At 48.9% G+C, this 26,350-nt stretch overlaps 1 protein-coding gene across 1 annotated transcript; it reads right to left on the bottom strand.

Annotated features, from left to right (window-relative positions):
- Positions 1 to 997: 997 nt before the first annotated feature.
- Positions 998 to 8,611, bottom strand: LOC147083923 (uncharacterized). The gene has a single exon (XM_085980044.1). It carries the CDS (start codon positions 8,289 to 8,291, stop codon positions 6,759 to 6,761), a length of 1,533 nt encoding a protein of 510 aa, XP_085836170.1. The 5' UTR covers positions 8,292 to 8,611; the 3' UTR covers positions 998 to 6,758.
- Positions 8,612 to 26,350: the final 17,739 nt, after the last annotated feature.

The raw sequence follows: 26,350 nt of genomic DNA, 5'->3' as shown, positions 1-26,350 counted from the left end.
AGTGCCGCACTGTCAGGGGGGCAGTACTGAGGGAGTGTTGCACTGTCAGAGGGGCAGTACTGAGGGAGCGCCGCACTGTTGGAGGGTCAGTACTGAGGGAGCGCCGCACTGTCGGAGGGGCAGTACTGAGGGAGTGCTGCACTGTCGCAGAGGCAGTACTGAGGGAGCACTGCACTGTCGGAGGGGCAGTGCTGAGGGAGTGCTGCAATGTCGGAGGGACAGTACTGAGGGAGCGCCGCACTGTCGGAGGGGCAGTACTGAGGGAGTGCTGCACTGTCAGAGGGGCAGTACTGAGGGAGTGCTGCACTGTCGGAGGGGCAGTACTGAGGGAGCGCTGCAATGTCGGAGGGGCAGTACTGAGGGAGCGCCGCACTGTCAGAGGGGCAGTACTGAGGGAGTGCTGCACTGTTAGAGGGGCAGTACTGAGGGAGCACTGCACTTTCGGAGGGTCAGTACTGAGGGAGCACCACACTGTCGGAGGGGCAGTACTGAGGGAGCGCCGCACTGTCGGAGGGGCAGTACTGAGGGAGCGCCGCACTGTCGGAGGGGCAGTACTGAGGGAGCGCCGCACTGTCAGAGGGGCAGTACTGAGGGAGCGCCACACTGTCGGAGGGGCAGTACTGAGGAAGTGCCACACTGTCGGAGAGGCATTACTGAGGGAGTGCTGCACTGTCAGAGGGGCAGTCTTGAGGGAACGCCGCACTGTCGGAGGGGCAGTACTGAGGGAGCGCCGCACTGTCGGAGGGGCAGTACTGAGGGAGCGCTGCACTGTCGGAGGGGCAGTACTGAGGGAGTGCTGCACTGTCAGTGGGGCAGTACTGAGGAAGCGCCACACTGTCAGAGGGGCAGTACTGAGGAAGCGCCACACTGTCGGAGAGGCAGTACTGAGGGAGTGCTGCACTGTCAGAGGGGCAGTCCTGAGGGAGCTGCTGATTTTCCGGGTCTGCGCCAATTTACCGTTTTCCTCCTATGTTCCAATAGATTCGACTTGCCTCGATTTGTTGACAGTAATTATATTTTATTCAGTGAAAGAGAGAGATTGATACATTACAGCACCTGAGCAGTAGTCAAACAAAGCACAATCAAGGTATCTATTACTTGTTGGGCCCTGGGTAGAAGACGCAATCTCCACGGGTCAACCCCAGTCAGCCCGGGCCTCTCGTGTGTAACCCCTTGTTCTGCCAGGAATACATCTTTAACTTCGCCAACCAAAGCCCAGCACTTCGGTCTCTTCCATTTTAAAATCTAACCTAGTCTACCCAGGGCATCTAACAGTAGGGTTTACAAGTATGATTATAATTGCAGCAATAACATAATGAAATCATTAAACTAAAATTAGCAATAGAATCAACTGATTTAGTTCAGGTTAGTTAGTAGGGAGACACAGAAATGAAGATTTCCTCCTTTCTTACAGAGCACCGCACTGTCGGAGGGGCAGTACTGAGGGATTTTTTTTATTCATTGATGGGATGTGGGCGTCGCTGGCAAGGCCTGCATTTAGTGCCCATCCCTAATTGCCCTTGAGAAGGTGGTGGTGAGCCGCCTTCTTGAACCGCTGCAGTCCATATGGTGTAGGTACACCCACAATGCTGTTAGGAAGGGAGTTCCAGGATTTTGGCCCAGAGACAGTGAAGGAACGGCGATACAGGTCCAAGTCAGGATGGTATGTGGCTTGGAGGGGAACTTGTAGGTTGTGATGTTCCCATGCGTCTGCTGCCCTTGTGGTAGAGGTCGCGGGTTTGGAAGGTGCTGCTGAAGGAGCTTTGGCGAGTTGCTGCAGTGCATCTTGTAGATGGTACACACTGCAGCCACAGTGCGCCGGTGGTGGAGGGAGTGAATGTTGAAGGTGCTGGATGGAGTGCCAATCAAGCGGGCTGCTTTATCCTGAATGGTGTCGAGCTTCTTGAGTGTTGTTGGAGCTGCACTCATCCAGGCAAGTGGAGAGTATTCCATCACACTCCTGACTTGTGCCTTGTAGATGGTGAAAAGGCTTTGGGGAGTCAGGAGGTGAGACACTCGCCGCAGAATTCCCAGCCTCTGGCCTGCTCTTGTAGCCACAGTATTTATATGGCTGGTCCAGTTCAGTTTCTGATCAATGGTAACTCCCCGGATGTTGATAGTGGGGGATTCAGCAATGATAATGCCATTGAATGTCAAGGGGAGATGGTTAGAGTCTCGCTTGTTGGAGATGGTCATTGCCTGGCACTTGTGTGGTGCGAATGTTACTTGCCACTTGTCAGCCCAAGTCTGAATGTTGTCCAGGTCTTGCTGCATATGGACACGGACTGCGTCAGTATCTGACGAGTCTCGAATGGTGCTGAACAGTGTGCAATCATCAGCGAACATCCCCACTTCTGACCTTATGATGGAGGGAACGTCATTGTTGAAACAGCTGAAGATGGTTGGGCCTAGGACACTGCCCTGAGGAACTATTGCAGTGATGTCATGTGATTGAGATGAATGACCTCCAACAACCACAGCCAACTTCCTTTGTGCTAGGTATGATTCCAACCAATGGAGAGTTTTCCCCTTGATTCCCATTGACTTCAGTTTTGCTAGGGCTCCTTGATGCCACACTCGATCAAATGCCGCACTGATGGAGGGGCAGTACTGAGGGAGCGCTGCACTGTCGGAGAGGCAGTACTGAGGGAGCGCCGCACTGTCGGAGGGTCAGTATTGAGGGAGTGACGCACTGTCGGAGGGGCAGTACTGAGGGAGTGCTGCACTGTCGGAGGGGCAGTACTGAGGGAGTGCTGCACTGTCGGAGGGGCACTACTGAGGGAGTGCTGCACTGGCGGAGGGGCAGTACTGAGAGAGCGCCGCACTGTCGTAGGGGCAGTACTGATGGAGCTTCTTCTTCTTAGGCAGTCCCTCGGAACCGAGGATGACTTGCTTCCACATTAAAAATGAGTTCTCAGGTGACTGATGAGTCCAATGCGGGACCTACAGTCTCTGTCACAGGTGGGGCAGACGGTGGTTGAAGGGGCAGGTGGGTGGGGTGCTTGGGTTGACGTGCGCTCCTTGTGCTGCCTGCGCTTGGCTTCCGCTTGTTCCCGGCGAAGAGATTCGAGGTTTTCGGCGCCTTCCCGGATGCTTCTCCTCCACTTTGTGCGGTCTTGGGCCAGGGATTCCCAGGTGTCGGTGGGGATGTTACACTTTTTCAAGGAGGCTTTGAGGGTGTCCTTGAAGCGTTTCCTCTGCCCACCTGGGGCTCTCTTGCCGTGCTGGAGCTTCGAGTAGAGCGCTTGTTTTGGGAGTCTCGTATCGGGCATGCGGACAATGTGACCCGTCCATCGGAGCTGATTGAGCGTGGTCAGAGCTTCGATGCTGGGGATGTTGGCCTGAGCAAGAACACTGATGTTGGTGCGCCTATCCTGCCAATGGATTTGCAGGATCTTGTGGAGGCAGCATTGGTGGTACCTCTCCAGTGCTTTGAGGTGCTTGCTGTACATGGTCCATGTCTCTGAGGCATACAGCAGGGCGGGTATCACTGCTGCTCTGTAGACTATGAGCTTAGTGCTGGGTTTGAGGTCCTGGTCTTCAAACACTCTCTTCCTCAGGCGACTGAAGGCTGCACTGGCACACTGAAGGTGATGTTGGACTTCGTCGTCGACGTCTGCCCTTCTTGACAGTAGGCTCCCGAGGTATGGAAAGTGGTCCACGTTTTCCAAGGCTTTGTCGTGGATTTTGATAATCGGGGGGTAGTACTGTGTGGTGGGGGCAGGTTGGTAGAGGACCTTTGTCTTACGGATGTTTAGTGTATGGCCCATGCTCTCGTATGCTTTGGTGAAGGTGTTGACGAAGGTTTGGAGTTCGACCTCCGAGTGAGCGCAGACGCAAGCATCGTCTGCGTACTGTAATTCGACGACAGAGGATGGGACGACCTTGGATCTGGACTGGAGGCGACGGAGGTTGAACAGTTTCCCGTTTGTTCTGTAAATTAGCTCCACTCCAGTGGGGAGCTTACTGAGGGTGAGATGGAGCATTAGAGCAAGGAAGATCGAGAAGGGTGTTGGTGCGATGACACAGCCTGGCTTGACCCCGGTTCGTACGTGAATTGGGTCTGTGGTGGAACCATTACTTAGGATCACGGCTTGCATGTCGTCGTGAAGCAGGCGAAGGATAGTGACAAACTTTTGAGGGCAGCCAAATTTGAGGAGGACACTCCATAATCCCTCACAGTTGACAGTGTCGAAGGCCTTTGTGAGATCAAAGAAGGCCATGTATAAGCGGTTGGTGCTGTTCCCTGCATTCCTCTTGTAATTGAGGGGCAGTACTGAGGGAGCGCCGCACTGTCAGTGGGGCACCACTGAGGGAGCGGCGCACTGTGGGAGTGGCTGTACTGAGGGAGCGCTGCTCTGTCGGAGGGAAAGTACTGAGGGAGCACCGCACTGTGGGAGGGGCAGTACTGAGGGAGCGCTGCCCTGTCAGAGGGGCAGTACTGAGGGAGTGCTGCACTGTGGGAGGGGCAGTACTGAGGGAGCGCTGCACTGTCGGAGGGGCAGTACTGAGGGAGCACTGCACTGTCGGAGAGGCAGTACTGAGGGAGCACTGCACTGTCGAATGGGCACTACTGAGGGAGCGCTGCACTGTGGGAGTGGCAGTACTGAGGGAGCGCTGCACTGTCGAATGGGCACTAATGAGGGAGTGCTTCACTGTGGGAGTGGCAGTACTGAGGGAGCGCTGCACTGTCGGAGAGGCAGTACTGAGGGAACGCCGCACTGCCGGAGGGGCAGTACTGAGGGAGCGCTGCACTGTGGGAGGGGCAGTACTGAGGGAGCGCCGCACTGTGGGAGGGGCAGTACTGAGGGAGCGCCGCACTGTCGGAGGGGCAGTACTGAGGGAGCGCTGCACTGTGAGAGGGGCAGTACTGAGGGAGCGTCACACTGTCAGAGGGGCAGTACTGAGGGAGCGCCGCACTGTGGAAGGGACAGTACTGAGGGAGCGCTGCACTGTGGGAGGGGCAGTACTGAGGGAGCGCCACACTGTCAGAGGGGCAGTACTGAGGGAGCGCCGCACTGTGGAAGGGACAGTACTGAGGGAGCGCCACACTGTCAGAGGGGCAGTACTGAGGGAGCGCTGCACAGTCAGAGGGTCAGTACTGAGAGATCCCATGGCCACTATCTCAAAGTAGAGCAGGGGAGTTGTTTGACTGTTTCTATACTTTTGGTGAATTTCATAACTGTGTAAAGTTGATGGTTAAAGTATTTAAAACTGCGAGAGGAGGAAATTAATCAGTGGCACAGATAATCGTAAAAATCAGATTAATGTGATTAATTTTTTTTCAGATTTCAATATAAGCTTAAAAGGGACAGAGAAAGCAAACACCAATCAAACATGATCAATTGATGACTATTCTGTCTGATTGGATCTTCCAGAATCCTTCAAAACTTTGCAGTAATTCAATCAAAGAATTCTCCGGACCTGCCCGCGGGATTTAATCAGAACTTTCACATTCCCTCACCTCAAATGGAAGGTCACCGGAATTCCAGGGGTTGGGAGAGGAGGTTGATGATTGGATTGGAGTTTCCAGGGGTTGGGAGAGGATGTTAATGATTGGATTGGAGATTCCAGGTGTTGGGAGAGGAGGTTGATGATTGGATTGGAGATTCCAGGGGTTGGGAGAGGTGGTTGATGATTGGATTGGAGATTCCAGGGGTTGGGAGAGGTGGTTGATGAATGGATTGGAGATTCCAGGGGTTGGGAGAGGTGGTTGATGATTGGATTGGAGATTCCAGAGGTTGGGAGAGGAGGTTGATGATTGGGTTGGAGATTCCAGGGGTTGGGAGAGGAGGTTGATGATTGCATTGGAGATTCCAGGGGTTGGGAGAGGTGGTTGATGATTGGATTGGAGATTCCAGAGGTTGGGAGAGGTGGTTGATGATTGGATTGGAGATTCCAGGGATTGGGAGAGGTGGTTGATGATTGGATTGGAGATTCCAGGGGTTGGGAGAGGTGGTTGATGATTGGATTGGAGATTCCAGAGGTTGGGAGAGGTGGTTGATGATTGGATTGGAGATTCCAGGGATTGGGAGAGGTGGTTGATGATTGGATTGGAGATTCCAGGGGTTGGGAGAGGTGGTTGATGATTGGATTGGAGATTCCAGGGGTTGGGAGAAGAGGTTGATAAGAACATAAGAACATAAGAAATAGGAGCAGGAGTAGGCCAATCGGCCCCTCGAGCCTGCTCCGCCATTCAATAAGATCATGGCTGATCTGATCCTAACCGCCAATCCACTATCACAGAACCATCTCCTGAATCTAACAGAATTAGACACATGAAATAGGAGCAGGATCAGGCTACACGGCCCCTGGGCCCGCTCCGCTACCCACAGGGCCATGACCGATCCGAACCTAGGCTCATGTCCAAATTCCTGCCCGCTCCCCGTAACCCTTAATTGGATTGGATTGGAGATTCCAGGGGTTGGGAGAAGAGGTTGATGATTGGATTGGAGATTCCAGGGGTTGGGAGAGGAGGTTGATGATTGGATTGGAGATTCCAGGGGTTGGTAGAAGAGGTTGATGATTGGATTGGAGATTCCAGGGGTTGGGAGAGGTGGTTGATGATTGGATTGGAGATTCCAGGGGTTGGGAGAGGAGGTTGATGATTGGATTGGAGATTCCAGGGGTTGAGAGAGGTGGTTGGTGATTGGATTGGAGATTCCAGGGGTTGGGAGAGGTGGTTGATGATTGGATTGGAGATTCCAGGGGTTGGTCACTCGCACAGCTGAGAATATGTTTCATTGCAGGATTTCCATTCACTTCCTGGGCAGCAGCAGGTCTGTAAGTTTAGCAATGGCTTCACTTCCCTGCTGGGCATTCTTCTGAAGTTGCTCCTGATCCACAGCGGCCCTGTGATGGATTTCCTTTCTTGCTTCGTCACATTTATCCTGGACCTTCTTAAACTTGTATTCAGACCCCTGCCCGCCCAGCAATGAGCTCAGCTCGCCCAGTTGACCTGCAAGGTACTTGTCGTGAATCTCCACATAGGTTTTTGACATGTCACCGATGTGGGTCATGATGCTGACTGCCTGGGACACTTGAAAGTTCATCATCTGACTACTGGCTAACGCACCTGGAGCACCCTGCGTGCCTTCACCACTCACCGCACTAAGTCTCTTAAATGTCTTCTGGCAACCTTCAGTTAATTTTGGTATGATATGAATGAAGTTGATCATCTCTGACCAGTTGGACTTGATGCTCCCCAGTGCCCCAAGCCCTTTAGCCATCAACGCTACACGTGTGCTGATATCCATCTCTTGTGCCTGATTGTTCTTTATCTCTCTCAACAACGTCTCACTCTCATCACACGAACTTTTCATATTTTGGTGACATTCATTGTACATTTTTTGCGACTCCTCCAACTGGGATTGGACTTCCTTGATCTTCAGTGAGGCTTCCTCTCTAACCTTGCTGAGGAAACTGCTGATTTCAGGGTTTGATTCAGAGGATTCTTTGTCTTTCAGCTCAGACACCAGTTGTATGAGAAAGATCAACCCTTTCCCCAGCTCCACCACCAGAAGCACTGGGCTGGTCACATTGCTCAAAAGATCAACAATCTTTGGGAGAAGCTTCTTCATCTGTTTCAGTCCTTCCAAACAGAACTGATCAATGAGAGCACTCGCCCTTACATTGTCGTATTCACTGGTGACTTCCTCACGTTTTCGGGAAGCCTCGATCCATTGCTTCTGTAAATTGCACTTCTTCTCCTCTACTAACTCATTCTTCTGTTGTGTTTCCGACAGGACTTTCCTTACTTCCCCCAGCTTATCCTGGCTGATACTCTGGGAATCTGTACAGGTCTCCAGCAGCTCACTCAGTAGATCGCTGAGATTGGAGAGCTCCTTTTCCACAGATTCGGCACATGTTTTGGATTTGTCTGCACAAACCCGAATGTTCTGCAGCTGCTTGGGAAGGTCTTTGTTCAGAGATGTCCCTTCACCCACATTCTTCACATGGACAAGGAGGTCCTCACAACACATGCGGATTTTGTTCAGATTAGTGCGGGTCTGTTGAAACGAGTTTACGGTTTGGTTGCAAACCTCCATCAGGCACCTCTTGAATGAATCTGGACGTTTAAACAGGGATTTCTTGCCTGCACTGCCTTGGTTTAGTTTGAAGTCCTCCATCCTCGTAGCCAGATGCACCAGTTCACCCAAAATAGCGACAGATGTGGGTGCTGGCATCAGAAACTTCTCCCAATTGACCTGGGACTGCACCATCACATCAAAGCAAAGGGACACTTGCTGTTGGCTGTGGAGCTCAGTCACGTGACACTGCTTGTCCGACATGCTGATGTTTCCTGCAATGAGAATTCGCACAACTGGATTGGCTCAAACATTAACAGTTCTGTTATTGGAGAGAGAGGGTTCACATCAGAACAGGCCAGTAGTCAGCCTTGTACAACACAAAGACCACCTTTCAGCCTTGCTGTGCTGACTTAGATGATATAGGGCATGGTGAGGGCACGACAATTGGGCTCATTGACCTGGGCAAGGGAGGGGAAGATTTCTGAGCACCGTCCCGTGACTGCTGAGGGCATCAGCGTTGGGCGCGGTTATCAATAATCCAACAACATGCTGATACTCAGAGCTTCTTCTGTTCAGGTGGACCAGCACACCCATCCCCCGTCCCTCCCGTCCCCCCCACACCCGTCCCCCCCACACCCGTCCCCCCCACACCCACACCCGTCCCCCCCACACCCGTCCCCCGTCCCCCCCACACCCGTCCCCCCCACACCCGTCCCCCCCACACCCGTCCCCCGTCCCCCCCACACCCGTCCCCCCCACACCCGTCCCCCGTCCCCCCCACACCCGTCCCCCCCACACCCGTCCCCCGTCCCCCCCACACCCGTCCCCCCCACACCCGTCCCCCCCACACCCGTCCCCCCCACACCCGTCCCCCGTCCCCCCCACACCCGTCCCCCCCACACCCGTCCCCTGTCCCCCCCACACCCCGTCCCCCCCACACCCGTCCCCTGTCCCCCCCACACCCGTCCCCCCCACACCCGTCCCCCCCACACCCGTCCCCCGTCCCCCCCACACCCGTCCCCCCCACACCCGTCCCCTGTCCCCCCCACACCCGTCCCCCCCACACCCGTCCCCCGTCCCCCCCACACCCGTCCCCCCCACACCCATCCCCCATCCCCCCCACACCCATCCCCCGCCCCCCCCACACCCGCCCCAGTCCCCCCCACACCCATCCCCGTCTCCCTCGTTTCCCCCCACACCCATCCCCCATCCCCCCCACACCCATTCCCCTGTCCCCCCACACCCAATCCCCCGTTGCCCCCACACCCGTCCCCCATCCCCTCCACACCCATCCCCCGTCCCCCCCACACCCGACCCCATCCCACCCATTTCCCTGGCTCAAGCATCACCTCTGATGCACGGGTTACTCTCATTTCCGGGGGCCTCCTGCTACTATAAAGAGGCTGTAAGAGGACAGATGCCAGCTAAATCTGGCGCTATGCCCCCCACGTCATTTGTACGTGGCAGGTGAGGCTGGAGCAGCCAACGGCTGTCCTGGTGAGATGGAGATACATCCAGGTGCAGCGGTGTGGCAACAGCACTGGGGAATTTTCTCTCATTCTCTGCTGCACTCCACTTCGGGGTGGCAGGCGGTGACTAAGGAAGGATATACTTGCCATAGAGGGAGTGCAGCGAAGGTTCACCAGACTGATTCCTGGGTTGGCAGGACTGTCGTATGAGGAGAGATCGGGTCGACTAGGCCTGTATTCACTAGAGTTTAGAAGAATGAGAGGGGATCTCATTGAAACGTATAAAATTCTGACAGGATTAGACAGACTGGATGCAGGGAGGATGTTTCCCCTGGCTGGGGGGGGTCTAGAACGAGGGGTCACCGTCTCAGGATACGGGGTAGGACATTTAGGACTGAGATGAGGAGAAATCTCTTCACTCAGAGGGCAGTAAACCTGTGGAATTCTCTACCACAGAAGACTGTGGAGGCCAAGTCACTGAATATATTTAAGAAGGAGATACAGGAAACTTTGTGCTATCCGGCACCGACGGGACTCAGCTGTTGCCGTTCCCTCAAAACTGCCGGACACTCCAGCTGTAATGTTGAAGCATACGGAGGTTTTCATCTCCGTATCTGACAACAAACACTGTTGCTTAGCAACAGCTTCTAAACAGTCGGCAAGCCTCTCTGTAGCATCTCTAGCTGAAGCTGTTGCTTAGCTACAGACCTTGCAGAGCTTGACTGTTGAGAAAAAAGCAACGAAAAGAAACAAAAAGAAAAAATACGGCTCCTGATTTTTGCCGGTGGCTCGAGCTTGCCGGACATTTAGCCTCCGGATAACACAAAGTTTCCTGTAGATAGATTTCTAGACACAAAAGGCATCAAGGGTTATGGGGAGAGAGCCAGAATATGGTATTGCGATAGAGGATCAGCCATGATCATATTGAATGGCGGAGAAGGCTCGAAGGGCGAATGGCCGACTCCTACTCCTATTGTTCGATGTTTCGATGTCAGGAAGCACTTCTTCACACAAAGAGTAGTGGAAATCTGGAGCTCTGTTGAGGCTGGGGGTAAAGTGAAAAAGTCAAGACTGATATTGCTAGATTTTTATTAGTGAAGGTCATTAAGAGATATGGAGCAAAGGCGGATAAATGGAGTTGAGACGCAGATCAGCCATGGCCTCATTGAATGGGAGAACAGGCTCGAGGGGCTGAATGGCCTCCTCCTGTTCCAATGTTCAGAGATGTAGCCTTCTGCGTTTGTTTTTGTAACTGGCAGTTCCTGGAGTATATTTATATCCCACGATTGGGCGCTATGCTTCAGGAATTCATTGGAACTATAAATTCTCACATATAGCCGTGGCCATTACCAAGACCACAGGATGACGTTTATGGGGAGGTGCCTGAGGATTGGAAAGTGACAAATGTGACCCCATTGTTCAAGAAAGGGTGTAAGGACAATCCTAGTAACTACAGGCCGGTCAGTTTAAGATCAGTGGTGGGTAAAGTTTTACAAACAATAATCAAGGAAAACATTAATGGGGCTTGGAGAGGTTTAAGCTAATTAAGGAGAGCCAACACGGATTTGTAAAAGGCAGATCATGTTTGACGAATCTAATTGAATTTTTTGATGAAGTAACAGGGAGAATAGATGAAGGGAATGCAATGGATGTTGTCTACATGGATTTTCGGAAGGAGTTTGACAAAGTACCACATAGAAGACAGGTTAACAAAATTGAGGTTCATGGAATAGGTGGGTCAGTGGCAGCTTGGATAAGGGATTGGCTTAAGGACAGAAAACAGCAAGTTGTGGTAAATGGTTGATTTTCAGACTGGAGGATGGTAGACAGTGGTGTTCCCCAAGGGTCAGTGCTGGGGCCACTGCTTTTTTTGATATATTTAAATGACCTGGATATTGGAATACAAAGTAGAATTTCTAAATTTGCCAATGATACCAAACTTAGGGGTGTGGCAAACAGTGAGGATGATATCAATCGACTGCAACAGGTCATAGAAAGGCTAGCAGAATGGGCAGACAAGTGGCGGATGGAATTTAATACAGAGAAGTGTGAGGTGATACATTTTGGCAGAAGGAACAGGGAGAGGCAATATACACTTAATGGCACAGTTTTACAGAGTGTGCAGGGACAGAGGGACCTGGGAGTTAATGTGCATAGGTCCCTGAAGGTGGCGGGACATATTGAGAGAGTGGTTAACAAAGCATATGGGATCTTGGGCTTCATAAATAGAGGTATTGAGTACAAAAGTAGAGAAGTTATGCTGAACCTTTATAAAGCGCTGGTTAGGCCACAACTGGAGTATTGCGTCCAGTTCTGGTCACCACACTTTAGGAAGGATGTGAAGGCCCTTGAAAGGGTGCAGAGGAGATTTACCAGAATGGTTCTGGGGATGGGGGAATCTTAGCTACAAGGACAGGTTGGAGAAGCTGGATTTGTTTTCATTAGAACAAAGGAGGTTGAGGGGTGATTTGATAGAGGTGTACAAGATTATGATGGGTTTGGATAGGCTAGACGGGGAAAGGCTGTTCACACTAGTTGATGGTACAAGGACTAGGGGACACAGATTTAAGGTTTTGGGCAAGAGATACAGGGGGGATGTGAGCAAAAACTTTTTTATGCAGCGAGTGGTGATGACCTGGAACTCGCTGCTGACAGAAGTGGTAATAACTAGGGCTGTAGAGAGGGTTTTAAACTAATTAGTGGGGGGGAGGTTTCAAGAGAGCGAAAAATAAAAATGTCAGTGGAGAAGGCAATAGAGCAAAGTAGCAGTGGGGAAATTAAAAACCAGAGCGTGTCAGGAAGGGACAGAATGTATAAAGATAAAGGTAAAGTAGTAAAGGGGGTAAAAGCAGGAATAAATTGTCACAAAACCTATTTGAAAGTTCTTTATCTGAATGCACGCAGCATTCGTAACAAAATAGACGAGTTGACGGTACAAATAACTACACATGGGTATGATCTGGTGGCCATTACAGAAACATGGCTGCGAGGTGACCATGACTGGGAACTAAACATCCAGGGGTATTTGACTATTAGGAAGGACAGACAGGAAGGAAAGGGAGGTGGGGTGGCTATGTTAATAAAGGATGGAATCACTGCAATAGTGAGAAATGATTTTGGGTCAAAGGATCAGGATAGTGAAACAGTTTGGGTGGAGATAAGGAATAATAAGGGGAAAAAGTCACTAGTGGGCGCCATCTATAGGCCTCCTAACAGTTGCAACTCTATTGGTCGGAGTATAAATCAGGAAATAATTGGGGCTTGTAATAAGGGAACAGCTATAATCATGGGAAATTTTAACTTTCATATTGACTGGACAAATCAAATTGGGCAGGGCAGCCTTGATGAAGAGTTCATAGAGTGCATTAGGGACGGTTTCCTTGAGCAGTATGTTACTGAACCAACCAGGGGGCAGGCAATCTTAGATCTGGTCCTGTGTAATGAGACAGGATTAATAAAAAAATGTCCTAGTAAAGGATCCCCTTGGAATGAGTGACCATAGCATGGTTGAATTCCAAATTCAGTTGGAGGGTGAGAGAGTTGGATCTCAAACCAGCGTACTAAGCTTAAATAAAGGAGACTATGAAGGTATGAGAGCAGAGTTGACTAAAGTGGACTGGGAAAATAGATTAAGGTGTAAGACGGTACAGGAGCAGTGGTGTACATTCAAGGAGATATTTCACAACTTTCAAGAAAAATATATTCCACTGAGGAAAAAGGGGCGTAAAAGAAAAGACAGCCATCCGCGGCTAAGTAAAGTAATAAAGGATAGTACCCAACTGAAAACAAGGGCATATAAAGTAGCCAAATCTAGTGGGAGGATAGAAGATTGGGAAGCATTTAAAAGCCAGCAAAGAATAACTAAAAGTTTAATTAAGAAAGGGAAGATAGATTATGAAAGTAAACTAGCAAAAAATATAAAAACAGATAGCAAGAGTTTCTACAGTTATATAAAAAGTAAAAGGGTGGCTAAAGTGAATGTTGGTCCCTTAGAGGACGAGACCGGGAAATTAGTAGTGGGGAACATGGAGATGGCAAATACGCTGAACAAATATTTTGTATCAGTCTTTACAGTAGAGGACACTAAAAATATCCCAACACTGGACAAACAGGGGGCTATGGGGGGGAGGAGCTAAACACAATTAAAATCACTAAGGAGATGGTACTCGGTAAGATAATGGGACTTAAGGTGGATAAGTCCCCTGGACCTGATGGCTTACATCCTAGGGTCTTGAGAGAAGTAGCGGTAGGGATTGTGGATGAGGCGGCGGACCTGCGAGGGAGTACCAGAGGCGGCGGCGGTATTTAAGGAGCAGCCCCGAGGCGGCGAGCAGCGAGGCCCAGAGCCCCGAGAGAGCGGAGAGGCGGTGGTCCTGCGAGGGAGCACCAGAGGCGGCGACGGTATTTAAGGAGCTTACCAATCCAGGTTCCGGGAGAGGGAAGCAAAAAGTAATCGAAGTGTGATGTCACCAAGAAGCGGGTAAGTGATTGGTTTGTGAGTATTTTCTTTCTAAATTTTTCTAAACTTAAATTTTGTGGTTTCTAAGGTCTCTGTTGTGTAGTGGGAACTACTATTAAGCAAGGGCCTTTGAGTATATCATTTAATTGAAGTGAAATTGATGGGATTCATTTAATTTTAATTAATTAATTAAAGGGTCAGTCATGGCAGGGCAGCCCAGCCCCGTAGTGTGCTCCTCATGCTCTATGTGGGAAATCAGGGACGCTTCCTGCATCCCTGACGACCATGTGTGTGGGAAGTGTGTCCAGCTGCAGCTACTGACAGACCGCATTGCGGCAGTGGAGCTGTGGCTGGATTCATTTTGGAGCATTCACGATGCTGAGGACGTCGTGAATATCACATTTAGCGAGTTGGTCACACCGCAGGTAAAGGGTGTATAGGCAGGAAGGGAATGGGTGACCAGCAGGCAGAGTAAGAGGCGCAGGCAGGTAGTGCAGGAATCCCCTGCGGCCATCCCCCTCTCCAACAGACATACCACTTTGGATACTGTTGGGGGAATGACTAATCAGGGGAAGGCAGCAGCAGCCAACTTCCTGGCACCATGGGTGGCTCTGCTGCACAGGCTGGGAGGAAAAAGAGTGGAAGAGCTATAGTGATAGGGGACTCAATTGTAAGGGGAATAGATAGGCGTTTTTGCAGCCGCAATCGAGACTCCAGGATGGTGTGTTGCCTCCCTGGTGCAAGGGTCAAGGACGTCTCGGAGCGGCTGCAGAACATTTTGGAGGGGGAGGGCAAACAGCCAGTTCTCGTGGCGCAGATAGGCACCAACGATATCGGTAAAAAACGGGATGAGGTCCTAAAAGCAGAATATAGGGAGTTAGGAGGTAAATTAAAAAATAGGACCTCAAAGGTAGTAATCTCAGGATTGCTACCAGTGCCACGTGCTAGTCAGAGTAGAAATAGGAGGATATTTCAAATGAATATGTGGCTAGAGGAATGGTGCAAGGGGGAGGGATTCAAATTCCTTGGACATTGGAACCGGTTCTGGGAGAGGTGGGACCAGTACAGACGGGATGGTTTGCACCTGGGCAGGGCCGGGACCGATGTCCTAGGGGGAGTGTTTGCTAGTGCTGTTGGGGCGGGATTAAACTAAAGTGGCAGGGGGTTGGGAACCTGAGCAGGGAGACAGAGAAAAAGGAAACAAGGAAAAAAGCAAAAGACAGGAAGGAGAAAAACAAAATTAGAAGGCAAAGAACTCAACGGTTTAACTCAAACATGGTCACAGTAAATAATAATTCATCTAGGTCTGAGAGCGTTAAAAAAACAAGCCTGAAGGCTTTGTGTTTTAATGCAAGGAGCATTCGGAACAAGGTGGATGAATTAGCTGCGCAAATAGAGGTAAACGAATATGATTTGATTGGGATTACAGAAGCATGGCTCTAGGATGGCCAAGGCTGGGAACTCAACATCCAGGGGTATTCAATATTTAGGAAGGATAGGCAAAAAAGAAAGGGAGGTGGGGTAGCATTGCTGGTTAAAGAGGGGATTAACACAACTGAAAGGAAGGCTATTAACTCTGGTGATGCGGAATCTGTATGGGTAGAACTGAGAAATATCAAAGGGCAGAAAATGTTAGTGGGAGTGGTAAATAGACCTCCAAACAGTAATACGGAGGTTGGGGATGGCATTAAAAGTGAAATTAGAGAAGCATGCAGTAAAGGCACAGCAGTCATCATGGGTAACTTTAATTTACATATAGATTGGGCTAACCAAATTAGTAAAAATACTGTGGAGGAGGAATTCCTAGAATGTTTACGGGATGGTTTTCTGGAACAATATGTCGAGGAACCAACCAGAGATCAGGCCATCTTAGACTGGGTATTATGTAATGAGAGAGGATTAATTAGCAATCTTGTTGTACGAGGCCCCTTGGGTCAGAGCGATCATAATATGATAGAATTCTTCATTAGGATGGAGAGTGAAGTAGTTGAATCAGAGACTAGGGTCCTGAATTTAAATAAAAGAAACTACGATGGTATGAGGCGCGAATTGGGTAGGATTGATTGGGGAATGTCAGTCAAAGAGTTGACGGTGGATAGGCAATGGCAAACATTCAAAGACCGCATGGATGAACTACAGAAGTTGTTCAACCCAGTTTGGGATAAGAATAAAACAAAAAGGGTGACTCAACCGTGGCTAACAAGGGAAATTAGGGATAGCATAAGATCCAAGGAGAGTGCATATAAATTGGCCAGAAAAAGCGGTAACCCTGAGGATTGGGAGCAGTTTAGGATTCAACAAAGGAGGACAAAGGGATTAATTAAGAAGGGGAAAATAGAATATGAAAGTAAGCCTGCAGGGAACATAAAAACTGACTGTAAGAGCTTTTATAGATATGTGAAGAGAAAAAGGTGAGTGAAATCAAGTGTAGGTCCCTTGCAGTCAGAAGCAGGGGAAATTATAATGGGGAACAAAGAAATGGCAGACCAATTAAATGCATATTTTGGTTCTGTCTTCACAAAGGAGGACACAAATAACCTCCCAGAGATGTTGGAGAACATAGGGTCTGATGAGAGGGAGGAACTGAAAGAAATCAGTATTTGTAGGGAAATGGTGTTAGGGAAATTGACGGGATTGAAGGCCGATAAATCCCCAGGGCCTGATAATCTACATCCTAGGGTACTTAAGGAGGTGGCCCGAGAAATAGTAGATGCATTGCTGATCATCTTCCAAAATTCGCTGGAATCTGGAACTGTACCCATGGATTGGAGGGTAGCTAATGTTACCCCACTATTCAAAAAGGGGGGTAGTGAGAAAGCGGGGAATTGCAGACCGGTAAGCCTGACATAGTGGGGAAAATGCTAGAGTCCATTATAAAGGATGTAATAGCTGAGCACTTGGAAAACAGTGACAGGATCGGACAAAGTCAACATGGATTTACAAAAGGTAAATCGTGCTTGACTAATCCACTGGAATTTTTTGAGGATGTAACTGGGAAAATAGATAAGGGAGAACCAGTAGATGTGGTGTATTTGGACTTTCAAAAGGCTTTCGATAAGGTCCCGCATAAGAGATTAGCGTGTAAAGTTAAGGCACATGGGATTGGGGGCAAGGTATTGACTTGGATAGAGAACTGGTTGGCGGACAGAAAGCAGAGAGTAGGAATTAACGGGTCTTTTGCCGAGTGGCAGGCAGTGACTAGTGGGGTACCGTAGGGATCGTTCCTTGGACCCCAGCTATTCACAATATACATTAATGATCTAGATAAGGGAACTAGATGTAATATCTCCAAGTTTGCAGACGACACAAAGCTGGGTGGGAGTGTGTGCTGCGAGGAGGATACCGAGAAACTCCAGGATGATTTAGACAGGTTGGGTGATTGGGCAGAAGCGTGGCAGATGCAATATAATGTGGATAAATGCGAGTTATCCACTTTGGTGTCAAAAACAGAAAGGCAGACTATTATCTGAATGGCAATAGATTGGGAGAAGGGGAAGTGCAATGAGACCTGGGTGTCCTTGTGCACCAGTCGCTGAAGGTAAGCATGCAGGTGCAGCAGGCGGTGAATAAGGAAAATGGTATGTTGGCCTTCATAGCGAAAGGGTTTGAGTACAGGAGCAAGGATGTCCTGCTGCAGTTGTACAGGGCCTTGGTGAGACCACACCTTGAGTACTGTGTGCAGTTTTGGTCGCCTTACCTGAGGAAGGATGTTCTTGCCATGGAAGGAGTTCAGCGAAGATTCACAAGGCTGATCCCTGGGATGGCAGGAATGACATATGAGGAGAGATTGGGTCGATTGGACTTATACTCGCTGGAGTTTAGAAGAATGAGAGGGGATCTCATCGAAACTTATAAAATTCTAACAGATCTGGACAAACTAGATGCAGGTAGAATGTTCCCGATGGTCAGCGAGTCCAGAACCAGGGGTCACAGTCTAAGGATAAGGGGTAAGCCATTTAGGACAGAGATGAGGAAGAATTTCTTCACCCAGAGAGTGGTGAACCTATGGAATTCTCTACCACAGAAGGCGGTTGAGGCCAAGTCATTAAATATATTCAAGAAGGAGTTAGATATATTTCTTAGAACTAAAGGTATCAAGGGATATGGGGAGAAGGCAGGTACGGGGTACTGAGTTTGGATGATCAGCCATGATCTCATCGAATGGCGGAGCAGGGTCGAGGGGCCGAATGGCCTACTCCTGCTCCTATCTTCTATGTTTCTATGTTTCCAAAACTCCCTGGATTCAGGAAAGGTCCCAGCAGATTTGAAAACTGCTAATGTAATGCCCTTATTTAAAAAGGGAGGTAGACAAAAGGCTGGAAACTATAGACCAGTTAGCCTAACATCTGTGGTTGGTAAAATGTTGGAGTCCATTATTAAGGAAGCAGTAACAGGACATTTGGATAAGCATAATTTAATCGGACAGAGTCAGCATGGTTTTATGAAGGGGAAATCATGTTTGACAAATTTGCTCGAATTCTTTGAGGATGTAACAAACAGGGTGGATAAAGGGGAACCAGTGGATGTGGTGTATTTGGACTTCCAAAAGGCATTTGACAAGGTGCCACACAAAAGATTACTGCACAAGATAAAAAATCACAGGATTGGGGGTAATATACTGGCATGGGTGGAAGATTGGCTATCTAACAGAAAACAGAGAGTTGGGATAAATGGTTCATTCTCGGGTTGGCAATCAGTGACTAGTGGTGTTCCGCAGGGGTCGGTGCTGGGACCCCAACTCTTTACAATCTATATTAACAATTTGGAGGAAGGGACCGAGTGCAACGTATCCAAGTTTGCCGACGATACAAAGATGGGAGGGAAAGCAGTGAGTGAGGAGGACATAAAAAACCTGCAAAAGGACATAGACAGGCTAAGTGAGTGGGCAGAAATTTGGCAGATGGAATATAATGTTGGAAAGTGTGAGGTTATGCACTTTGGCAGAAAAAAATCAAAGAGCAAGTTATTATCTAAATGGAAAGAAACTGCAAACTGCTATAGTACAAAGGGATCTGGGGGCCCTGGTGCATGAAACACAGAAGGTTAGTATGCAGGTACAGCAGGTGATCAGGAAGGCCAATGGAATCTTGGCTTTTCTTGCAAGGAGGATGGAGTATAAAAGCAGGGAAGTCTTGCTTCAGTTATACAGGGTACTGGTGAGGCCACACCTGGAATACTGCGTACAGTTTTGGTTTCCATATTTAAGAAAAGATATAAGATAGAGCAAAGGAGGGCAAAGGGCATGATCAAGAGGGGCAAAATAGCTTACGAAAACAAGCTGGCGGAAAATATAAAAACTAACTCCAAAAGCTTTTATAAATATATCAAAAGGAAAAGACTGGTGAAAACCAAAGTTGGTCCATTGCAGTCAGATACGGGGGAATATATAATGGGAAATAAGGAAATGGCAGATCAACTAAATGCATACTTTGGGTCAGTCTTTACGAAGGAAGACACAAAAAACCTCCCTGGGATATCGGGAAAAATAGGGACATTGGCAAAGGAGGAACTGACGCAAATCAATATCTCTAAGGATATGGTGTTAAGGAAGCTAAAGGGATTGAAGGTGGACAAATCCCCAGGGCCTGATAACATGCATCCTAGGGTACTGAAGGAGGTGGCCCTAGAGATAGCGGATGCACTAAGGATGATTTTTCAGAATTCATTAGACTCGGGAACAGTGCCGATGGATTGGAGGGTAGCTAACGTTACCCCACTATTCAAAAAGGGGGGTAGGGAAAAAGCAGGTAATTACAGACCTGTAAGCCTTACATCAGTTGTGGGCAAAATGCTGGAGTCCATCATTAAGGATGAAATAGCGGAGCACTTAGCAAATGGGGACAGGATAGGACAGAGTCAACATGGATTTACAAAGGGTAAATCGTGCTTGACTAATCTATTGGAATTTTTTGAGGGAGTAACTGGTAGAATAGATGGGGGAGAGCCAGTAGATGTGGTGTACCTGGACTTCCAAAAGGCCTTCGATAAGGTCCCACATAAAAGATTAGCATGGAAAATTGAGGCTCATGGGATAAAGGGGAAAGTTTTGGCGTGGATAGGGAACTGGCTGTCAGATAGAAAACAGAGAGTTGGAATAAACGGCTCATTTTCTGAATGGCAGGCAGTAACAAGTGGGGTACCACAGGGATCTGTCCTGGGCCCCCAGCTGTTCACAATTTACATTAATGACCTGGATCAGGGAGTCGGATGCAGCATTTCCAAATTTGCAGACGACACTAAACTAGGAGGGGGGGTGGGCTCAGAGGAAGAGACCAGGAAGCTCCAGAGCGATTTGGACAGACTGGGCGATTGGGCGGATAAATGGCAGATGCACTATAATGTGGACAAGTGCGAAGTTATCCACCTTGGGTGCAGGAACGGGAGGGCAAATTATTATTTAAATGGCAATAGATTGGGAGAGGGGGAAGTACAGAGAGACCTGGGTGTTCTTGTACACCAGTCACTGAAGGCGAGCATGCAGGTGCAACAGGCGGTCAAGAAGGCAAACGGTATGCTGGCCTTCATAGCAAAAGGGTTAGAATACAGGAACAGGGATACCTTGCTGCAGCTGTACAGGGCACTGGTGAGACCACACCTCGAGTACTGTGTACAGTTTTGGTCGCCTCATCTGAGGAAGGATGTTCTTGCCATGGAGGGGGTGCAGCGGCGATTCACCAGGCTGATACCAGGAATGGCGGGAATGACCTATGAGGAGAGACTATGTAGTTTAGGGATGTACACACTGGAGTTTAGAAGATTGAGAGGGGACCTCATAGAAGTGTATAAAATTCTGACAGGTCTAGACAGACTGGATGCAGAAGGAATGTTTCCCTTGGCGGGTGAGAACAGAACTAGAGGACATAATTTAAGGATAAGGGCTAAACCATTTAGGACAGAGATGAGGGGGAATTTCTTCACTCAGAGAGTGGTGAACCTGTGGAACTCATTGCCACAGAGGGCAGTGTACGCCAGCTCATTAAATATATTTAAGAGGGAATTAGATATATTTCTACGGGCAAAAGGGGTTAAGGGTTACGGAGAGAAGGCGGGGACGGGATACTGAATTAAAGGATCAGCCATGATCTCATCGAATGGCGGAGCAGGCACGAAGGGCCGAATGGCCTACTCCTGCTCCTATCTTCTATGTATCTATGTATCTATACTTGCTCTCGAGGCAGTTCAGAGAAGGTTCACTCGGTTGATTCCGGAGATGAGGGGGTTGACTTATGAGGAAAGGTTGAGTAGGTTGGGCCTCTACTCATTGGAGTTCAGAAGAATGAGAGGCGATCTTATCGAAACATATAAGATTGTGAGGGGGCTTGATCGGGTGGATGCGGGGAGGATGTTTCCACTGATGGGTGAGACTAGAACTAGGGGGCATAATCTTAGAATAAGGGGCTGCCGTTTCAAAACTGAGATGAGGAGAAACTTCTTCACTCAGAGGGTAGTAAATCTATGGAATTTGCTACCTCAGAGAGCTGTGGAAGCTGCGACATTAAATAAATTTAAAACGGAGATAGACAGTTTCCTAGCTGATAAGGGAATTAAGGGTTATGGGAAGCGGGCAGGGAAGTGGATGTGAGTCTAGGTTCGGATCAGCCATGATCCTATTGAGTGGCGGAGCAGGCTCGAGGGGCCGTATGGCCTACTCCTGCTCCTACTTCTTATGTTCTAGGCCTGCAGACTAATGGCCCTGGATCTGGTTGCTGTGTTGCCTCTGCAACACACACCTCTGTCTTAATTGCTCCCCGTTCCAGGATGAAAGCGCACTGAATTCCTGTTAAATGCCACTCTTACCCTCACAGACAGCTGTGTCCCAGGCTGACACCTCCGAGGTGGGATCCCACTCAACTCTGCTGCCTGTAAATCCACTGAGCAGGATCTTATCAGGCACGGCAAGGGAACAAACATGAACCGTCGACGCCCTCTTTCTCCTGGTTAATGTGCTGCTCCCTCGCACTCTGCCCTGATGAACTCACTTTAATCCTCAAGGGCCTTGCCAAAAGGCAAATCCTGGCATGGAGTTCTCCCAGTGAACTGGATTTCATCCTGCTCAATCTGCATGGGAAAAAGAATGGAGCTGGAATCAAACAGCACTGTTGGATGTTGCTGGTTAGTCAGAGAGCCAGGCTGGGCTTGATTTGCTTGGCCTATGTTTGGTCTGGAGATGAGCCAGGAGAACAGTCAGGGACAGCGGCAGAGTTATCTCCTGGGGCACTGATTGAATGTCCCAGTGATCTGTCAATATGAGAGAATGTTCAATGTAAGGTAAGTCCAGGACGTGAGAGGGGAGCAGATACCTGCCGCGTACAGGCCAACCGTGGGAACAAACACAGCCAGCCAGGAAACAACTGACGTGCCAGCACAAGCTTTGACATTTAAACCATGTGTTGCCAACATTCCTGCTCTTGTATTGGACGGAAAACCCGTAAGTACATAAAAAGCTGAGGGGGAAATTTAATGGTTGATAGGACGAACAAACATAAGAAATAGGAGCAGGAGTCGGCCACTCGGCCCCTCGAGCCTGCTCCGCCATTCAATAAGATCGTGGCCGATCTGATTACTCCACATTCCCGCCTACCCCCGATAAACTCTCACCCACTTGCTTATAGAGTCATAGAGTTATGCAGCACAGAAAGAAACCCTTCGGCCCATCGTGTCCGCGCCGGCCATCAAGCCCTGTCTATTCTAATCCCATTTTCCAGCACTTGGTCCATAGCCTTGTATGCTATGGCATTTCAAGTGCTCACCTAAATGCTTCTTGAATGTTGTGAGGGTTCCTGCCTCTACCACCCTTTCAGGCAGTGAGTTCCAGATTCCAACCACCCTCTGGGTGAAAAAGTTTTCCTCAAATCCCCTCTAAACCTCCTGCCCCTTACCTTGAAACTATGCCCCCTGGTTATTGACCCCTCTACTAAGGGGAAAAGTTCCTTTCTATCTACCCTATCTATGCCCCTCATAATTTTGTACACCTCAATCAGGTCCCCCATCAGCCTTCTCTGCTCCAAGGAAAACAACCCCAGCCTGTCCAGTCTCTCTATAACTGAAACGCTCCAGCCCAGGTAACATCCTGGTGAATCTCCTCTGCACCCTCTCAAATGCAATCACATCCTTCCTATAGTGTGGCGACCAGAACTGCACACAGTATTCCAGCTGTGGCCTAACTAGCGTTTTGTACAGCTCCATCATAACCTCCCTGCTCTTATATTCTATGCCTCGACTAATGAAGGTAAGTATCCCATATGCCTTTTTAACCACCTTATCTTTCTGCCCTGCTGCCTTCAGGGATCTATGTACATGCACACCAAGGTCCCTCTGACCCTCTGTCCTTCCTAGGGTACTACCATTCATTGTGTATTCCCTTGCCTTGTTAGTCCTCCCAAAATGCATCACCTCACACTTTTCAGGGTTAAATTCCATTTGCCACGTTCTGCCCATCTAACCAACCCATCTATATCGTCCTGTAGCCTGAGGCTTCCCTCCTTGCTATTTACTACTCCACCAATTTTCGTGTCATCTGCGAACTTGATGATCATACCAGCTACATTCATATCTAAATCATTAATGTACACTACAAACAGCAAAGGGCCCAGCACCGATCCCTACGGTACACCACTGGACACAGGCTTCCAGTCACAAAAACAACCTTCGACCATCACCCTCTGCCTCCTGCCACAAAGCCAATTTTGGATCCAATGTGCCAAATTGCCCTGGATCCCATGGGCTCTTACCTTCTTGACCAGTCTCCCGTGCGGGACTTTGTCAAAAGCCTTAATGAAGTCCATGTAGATTACATCAACTGCATTACCCTCATCCACACACCTAGTCAACCCCTCGAAAAATTCAATGAAATGGGTTAGACATGATCTCCCCCTGACAAAGCCATGCTGACTATCCTTGATTAATCCTTGCCTCTCCAAGTGGAGACTAATTTTGTCCATCAGAATTTTTTCCAATAATTTCCCTACCACTGATGTTAGGCTCACTGGCCTGTAATTCCCTGGTTTATCCCTACTACACTTCTTGAATAATGGTACTACATTAGCTGTCCTCCAGTCATCTGGCACCTCCCCTGTGGCCAGAGAGGTTCTGAAAATTTGTGTCAGAGCCCCTGCAATCTCCTCCCTTGCCTCACACAGCAGCCTGGGATACATCTCGTCTGGGCCTGGGGATTTATCCACTTTTAAGCCGGCTAAAACCGCTAGTACCTCCTCCCTCTCAATATTAGTTTGTTCAAGTATATCACAATCCCCTTATCAAGAATCTATCTACCTCTGCCTTAAAAATATTCAAAGACTCTGCTTCCACCGCCCTCTGAGGAAGAGAGTTCCAAAAACTCACGACCCTCTGTGAGAAAAAATGTCTCCTCATCTCTGTCTTAAATGGGCGACCTCATATTTTTAAACAGTGACCCCTAGTTCTAGATTCTCCCACAAGAGGAAACATCCTCTCCACATCCACCCTGTCCAGACCCCTCAGGATCTTATATGTTTCAATCAAGTCACCTCTTACTCTTCTAAACTCCAGCGGATACAAGCCTAGCCTGTCCAACCTTTCCTCATAAGACAACCCGCCCATTCCAGGTATTAGTCTAGTAAACCTTCTCTGAACTGCTTCCAACGCATTTACATCCTTCCTTAAATAAGGAGACCAATACTGTACACAGTACTCCAGATGTGGTCTCACCAATGCCCTGTATAACTGAAGCATAACCTCCCTACTTTTGTATTCAATTCCCCTCGCAATTAACGATAACATTCTATTAGCTTTCCTAATTACTTGTTGTACCTGAATACTAACCTTTTGCGATTCATGCACTAGGACACCCAGATCCCTCTGCATCTCAGAGCTCTGCAATCTCTCACCATTTAGATAATTTACTTCATTTTTTATTCTTCCTGCCAAAATGGACAACTTCACATTTTCCCACATTATACTCCATTTGCCAGATCTTTGCCCACTCACTTAATCTATCTATAACCCTTTGTAGCCTCCTTATGTCCTCTTCACAATTTACTTTCCTACCTATCTTTGTGTCATCAGCAAATTTAGCAACCATACCTTCGGTCCCTTCATCCAAGTCATTTTTATAAATTGTAAAAAGTTGAGGCCCCAGCACTGATCCCTGTGGCACACCACTCGTTACATCATGCCAATCAGAAAATAACCCATTTATGCCTACTCTCTGTTTCCTGTTAGCTAGCCAATCTTCTATCCATGCCAATATGTTACCCCCAACACCATGAGCTTTTATTTTCCGCAATAACCTTTGATGTGGCAACTTATCAAATGCCTTCTGGAAATCTAAGTACAGTACATCCACCAGTTCCCCTTTATCCATAGCACATGTTACTTCCTCAAAGAACTCCAATAAATTGGTTAAACATGATTTCCCTTTCACAAAACCATGTTGACTCTGCCTGATTATCTTGAACTTTTCTAAGTGCCCTGCTATCTTTTCTCAGGCAGTCTCTTGGAACCGAGGATGACACTAAAAATGAGTTCGCAGGTGACTGATGAGTCCAATGCGGGACCTACAGTCTCTGTCACAGGTGGGAGAGATGATGGTTCAAGGGGCGGGTGGGTGGGGTGCTTGGGTTGATGTGCGCTCCTTCAGCTGTTTGCGCTTGGCTTCCGCTTGCTCCCGGCAAAGAGACTCGAGGTTTACGGCGCCTTCCCGGATGCTTCTCCCCCACTTTGTGCGGTCTTGGGCCAGGGATTCCCAGGTGTCGGTGGGGATGTTACACTTTTTCAAGGAGGCTTTGAAGGTGTCCTTGAAGCGTTTCCTCTTCCCACCTGGGGCTCTCTTGCCGTGTCAGAGCTCCGAGTAGAGCGCTTGTTTTGGGAGTCTCATACCGGGCATGCGGAGCATGTGACCCATCCATCGGAGCTGATCGAGCGTGGTCAAAGCTTCGATGCTGGGGATGTTTCCCTGAGCGAGAACACTGATGTTGGTGCGCCTATCCTGCCAATGGATTTGCAGGATCTTGCGGAGGCAGCATTGGTGGTACCTCTCCAGTGCTTTGAGGTGCCTGCTGTACATGGTCCATGTCTCTGAAGCATACAGGAGGGCAGGTATCACTACTGCCCTGTAGACCATGAGCTTAGTGCTGGGTTTGAGGTCCTGGTCTTCAAACACTTTTCTTCAGGCGACTGAAAGCTGCACTGGCACACTGAGGGCGGTGTTGGACTGCTATAACGCCTTTAATAATAGCTTCTAACATCTTCCTTGGGACAGATGTTAAGCTAACTGGCCTGTAGTTTCCTGCTTTTTGTCTCCCTCCCTTTTTGAATAAAGGAGTTGCATTCGCTATTTTCCAATCTAATAGAACCTTCCCCGAATCTAGGGAATTTTGGAAAATTAAAACTAATGAATCAACTATCTCACCAGC

Source organism: Somniosus microcephalus, unplaced genomic scaffold, assembly GCF_052327205.1.
Source record: "Somniosus microcephalus isolate GS21.2 unplaced genomic scaffold, FLI_Smic_1.0 scaffold14, whole genome shotgun sequence".
In the NCBI taxonomy this organism is placed as follows: Eukaryota; Metazoa; Chordata; class Chondrichthyes; order Squaliformes; family Somniosidae; genus Somniosus; species Somniosus microcephalus.
Note: the sequence above shows the minus strand (reverse complement) of the source record. Positions and strands in the feature narration are given on the sequence as shown.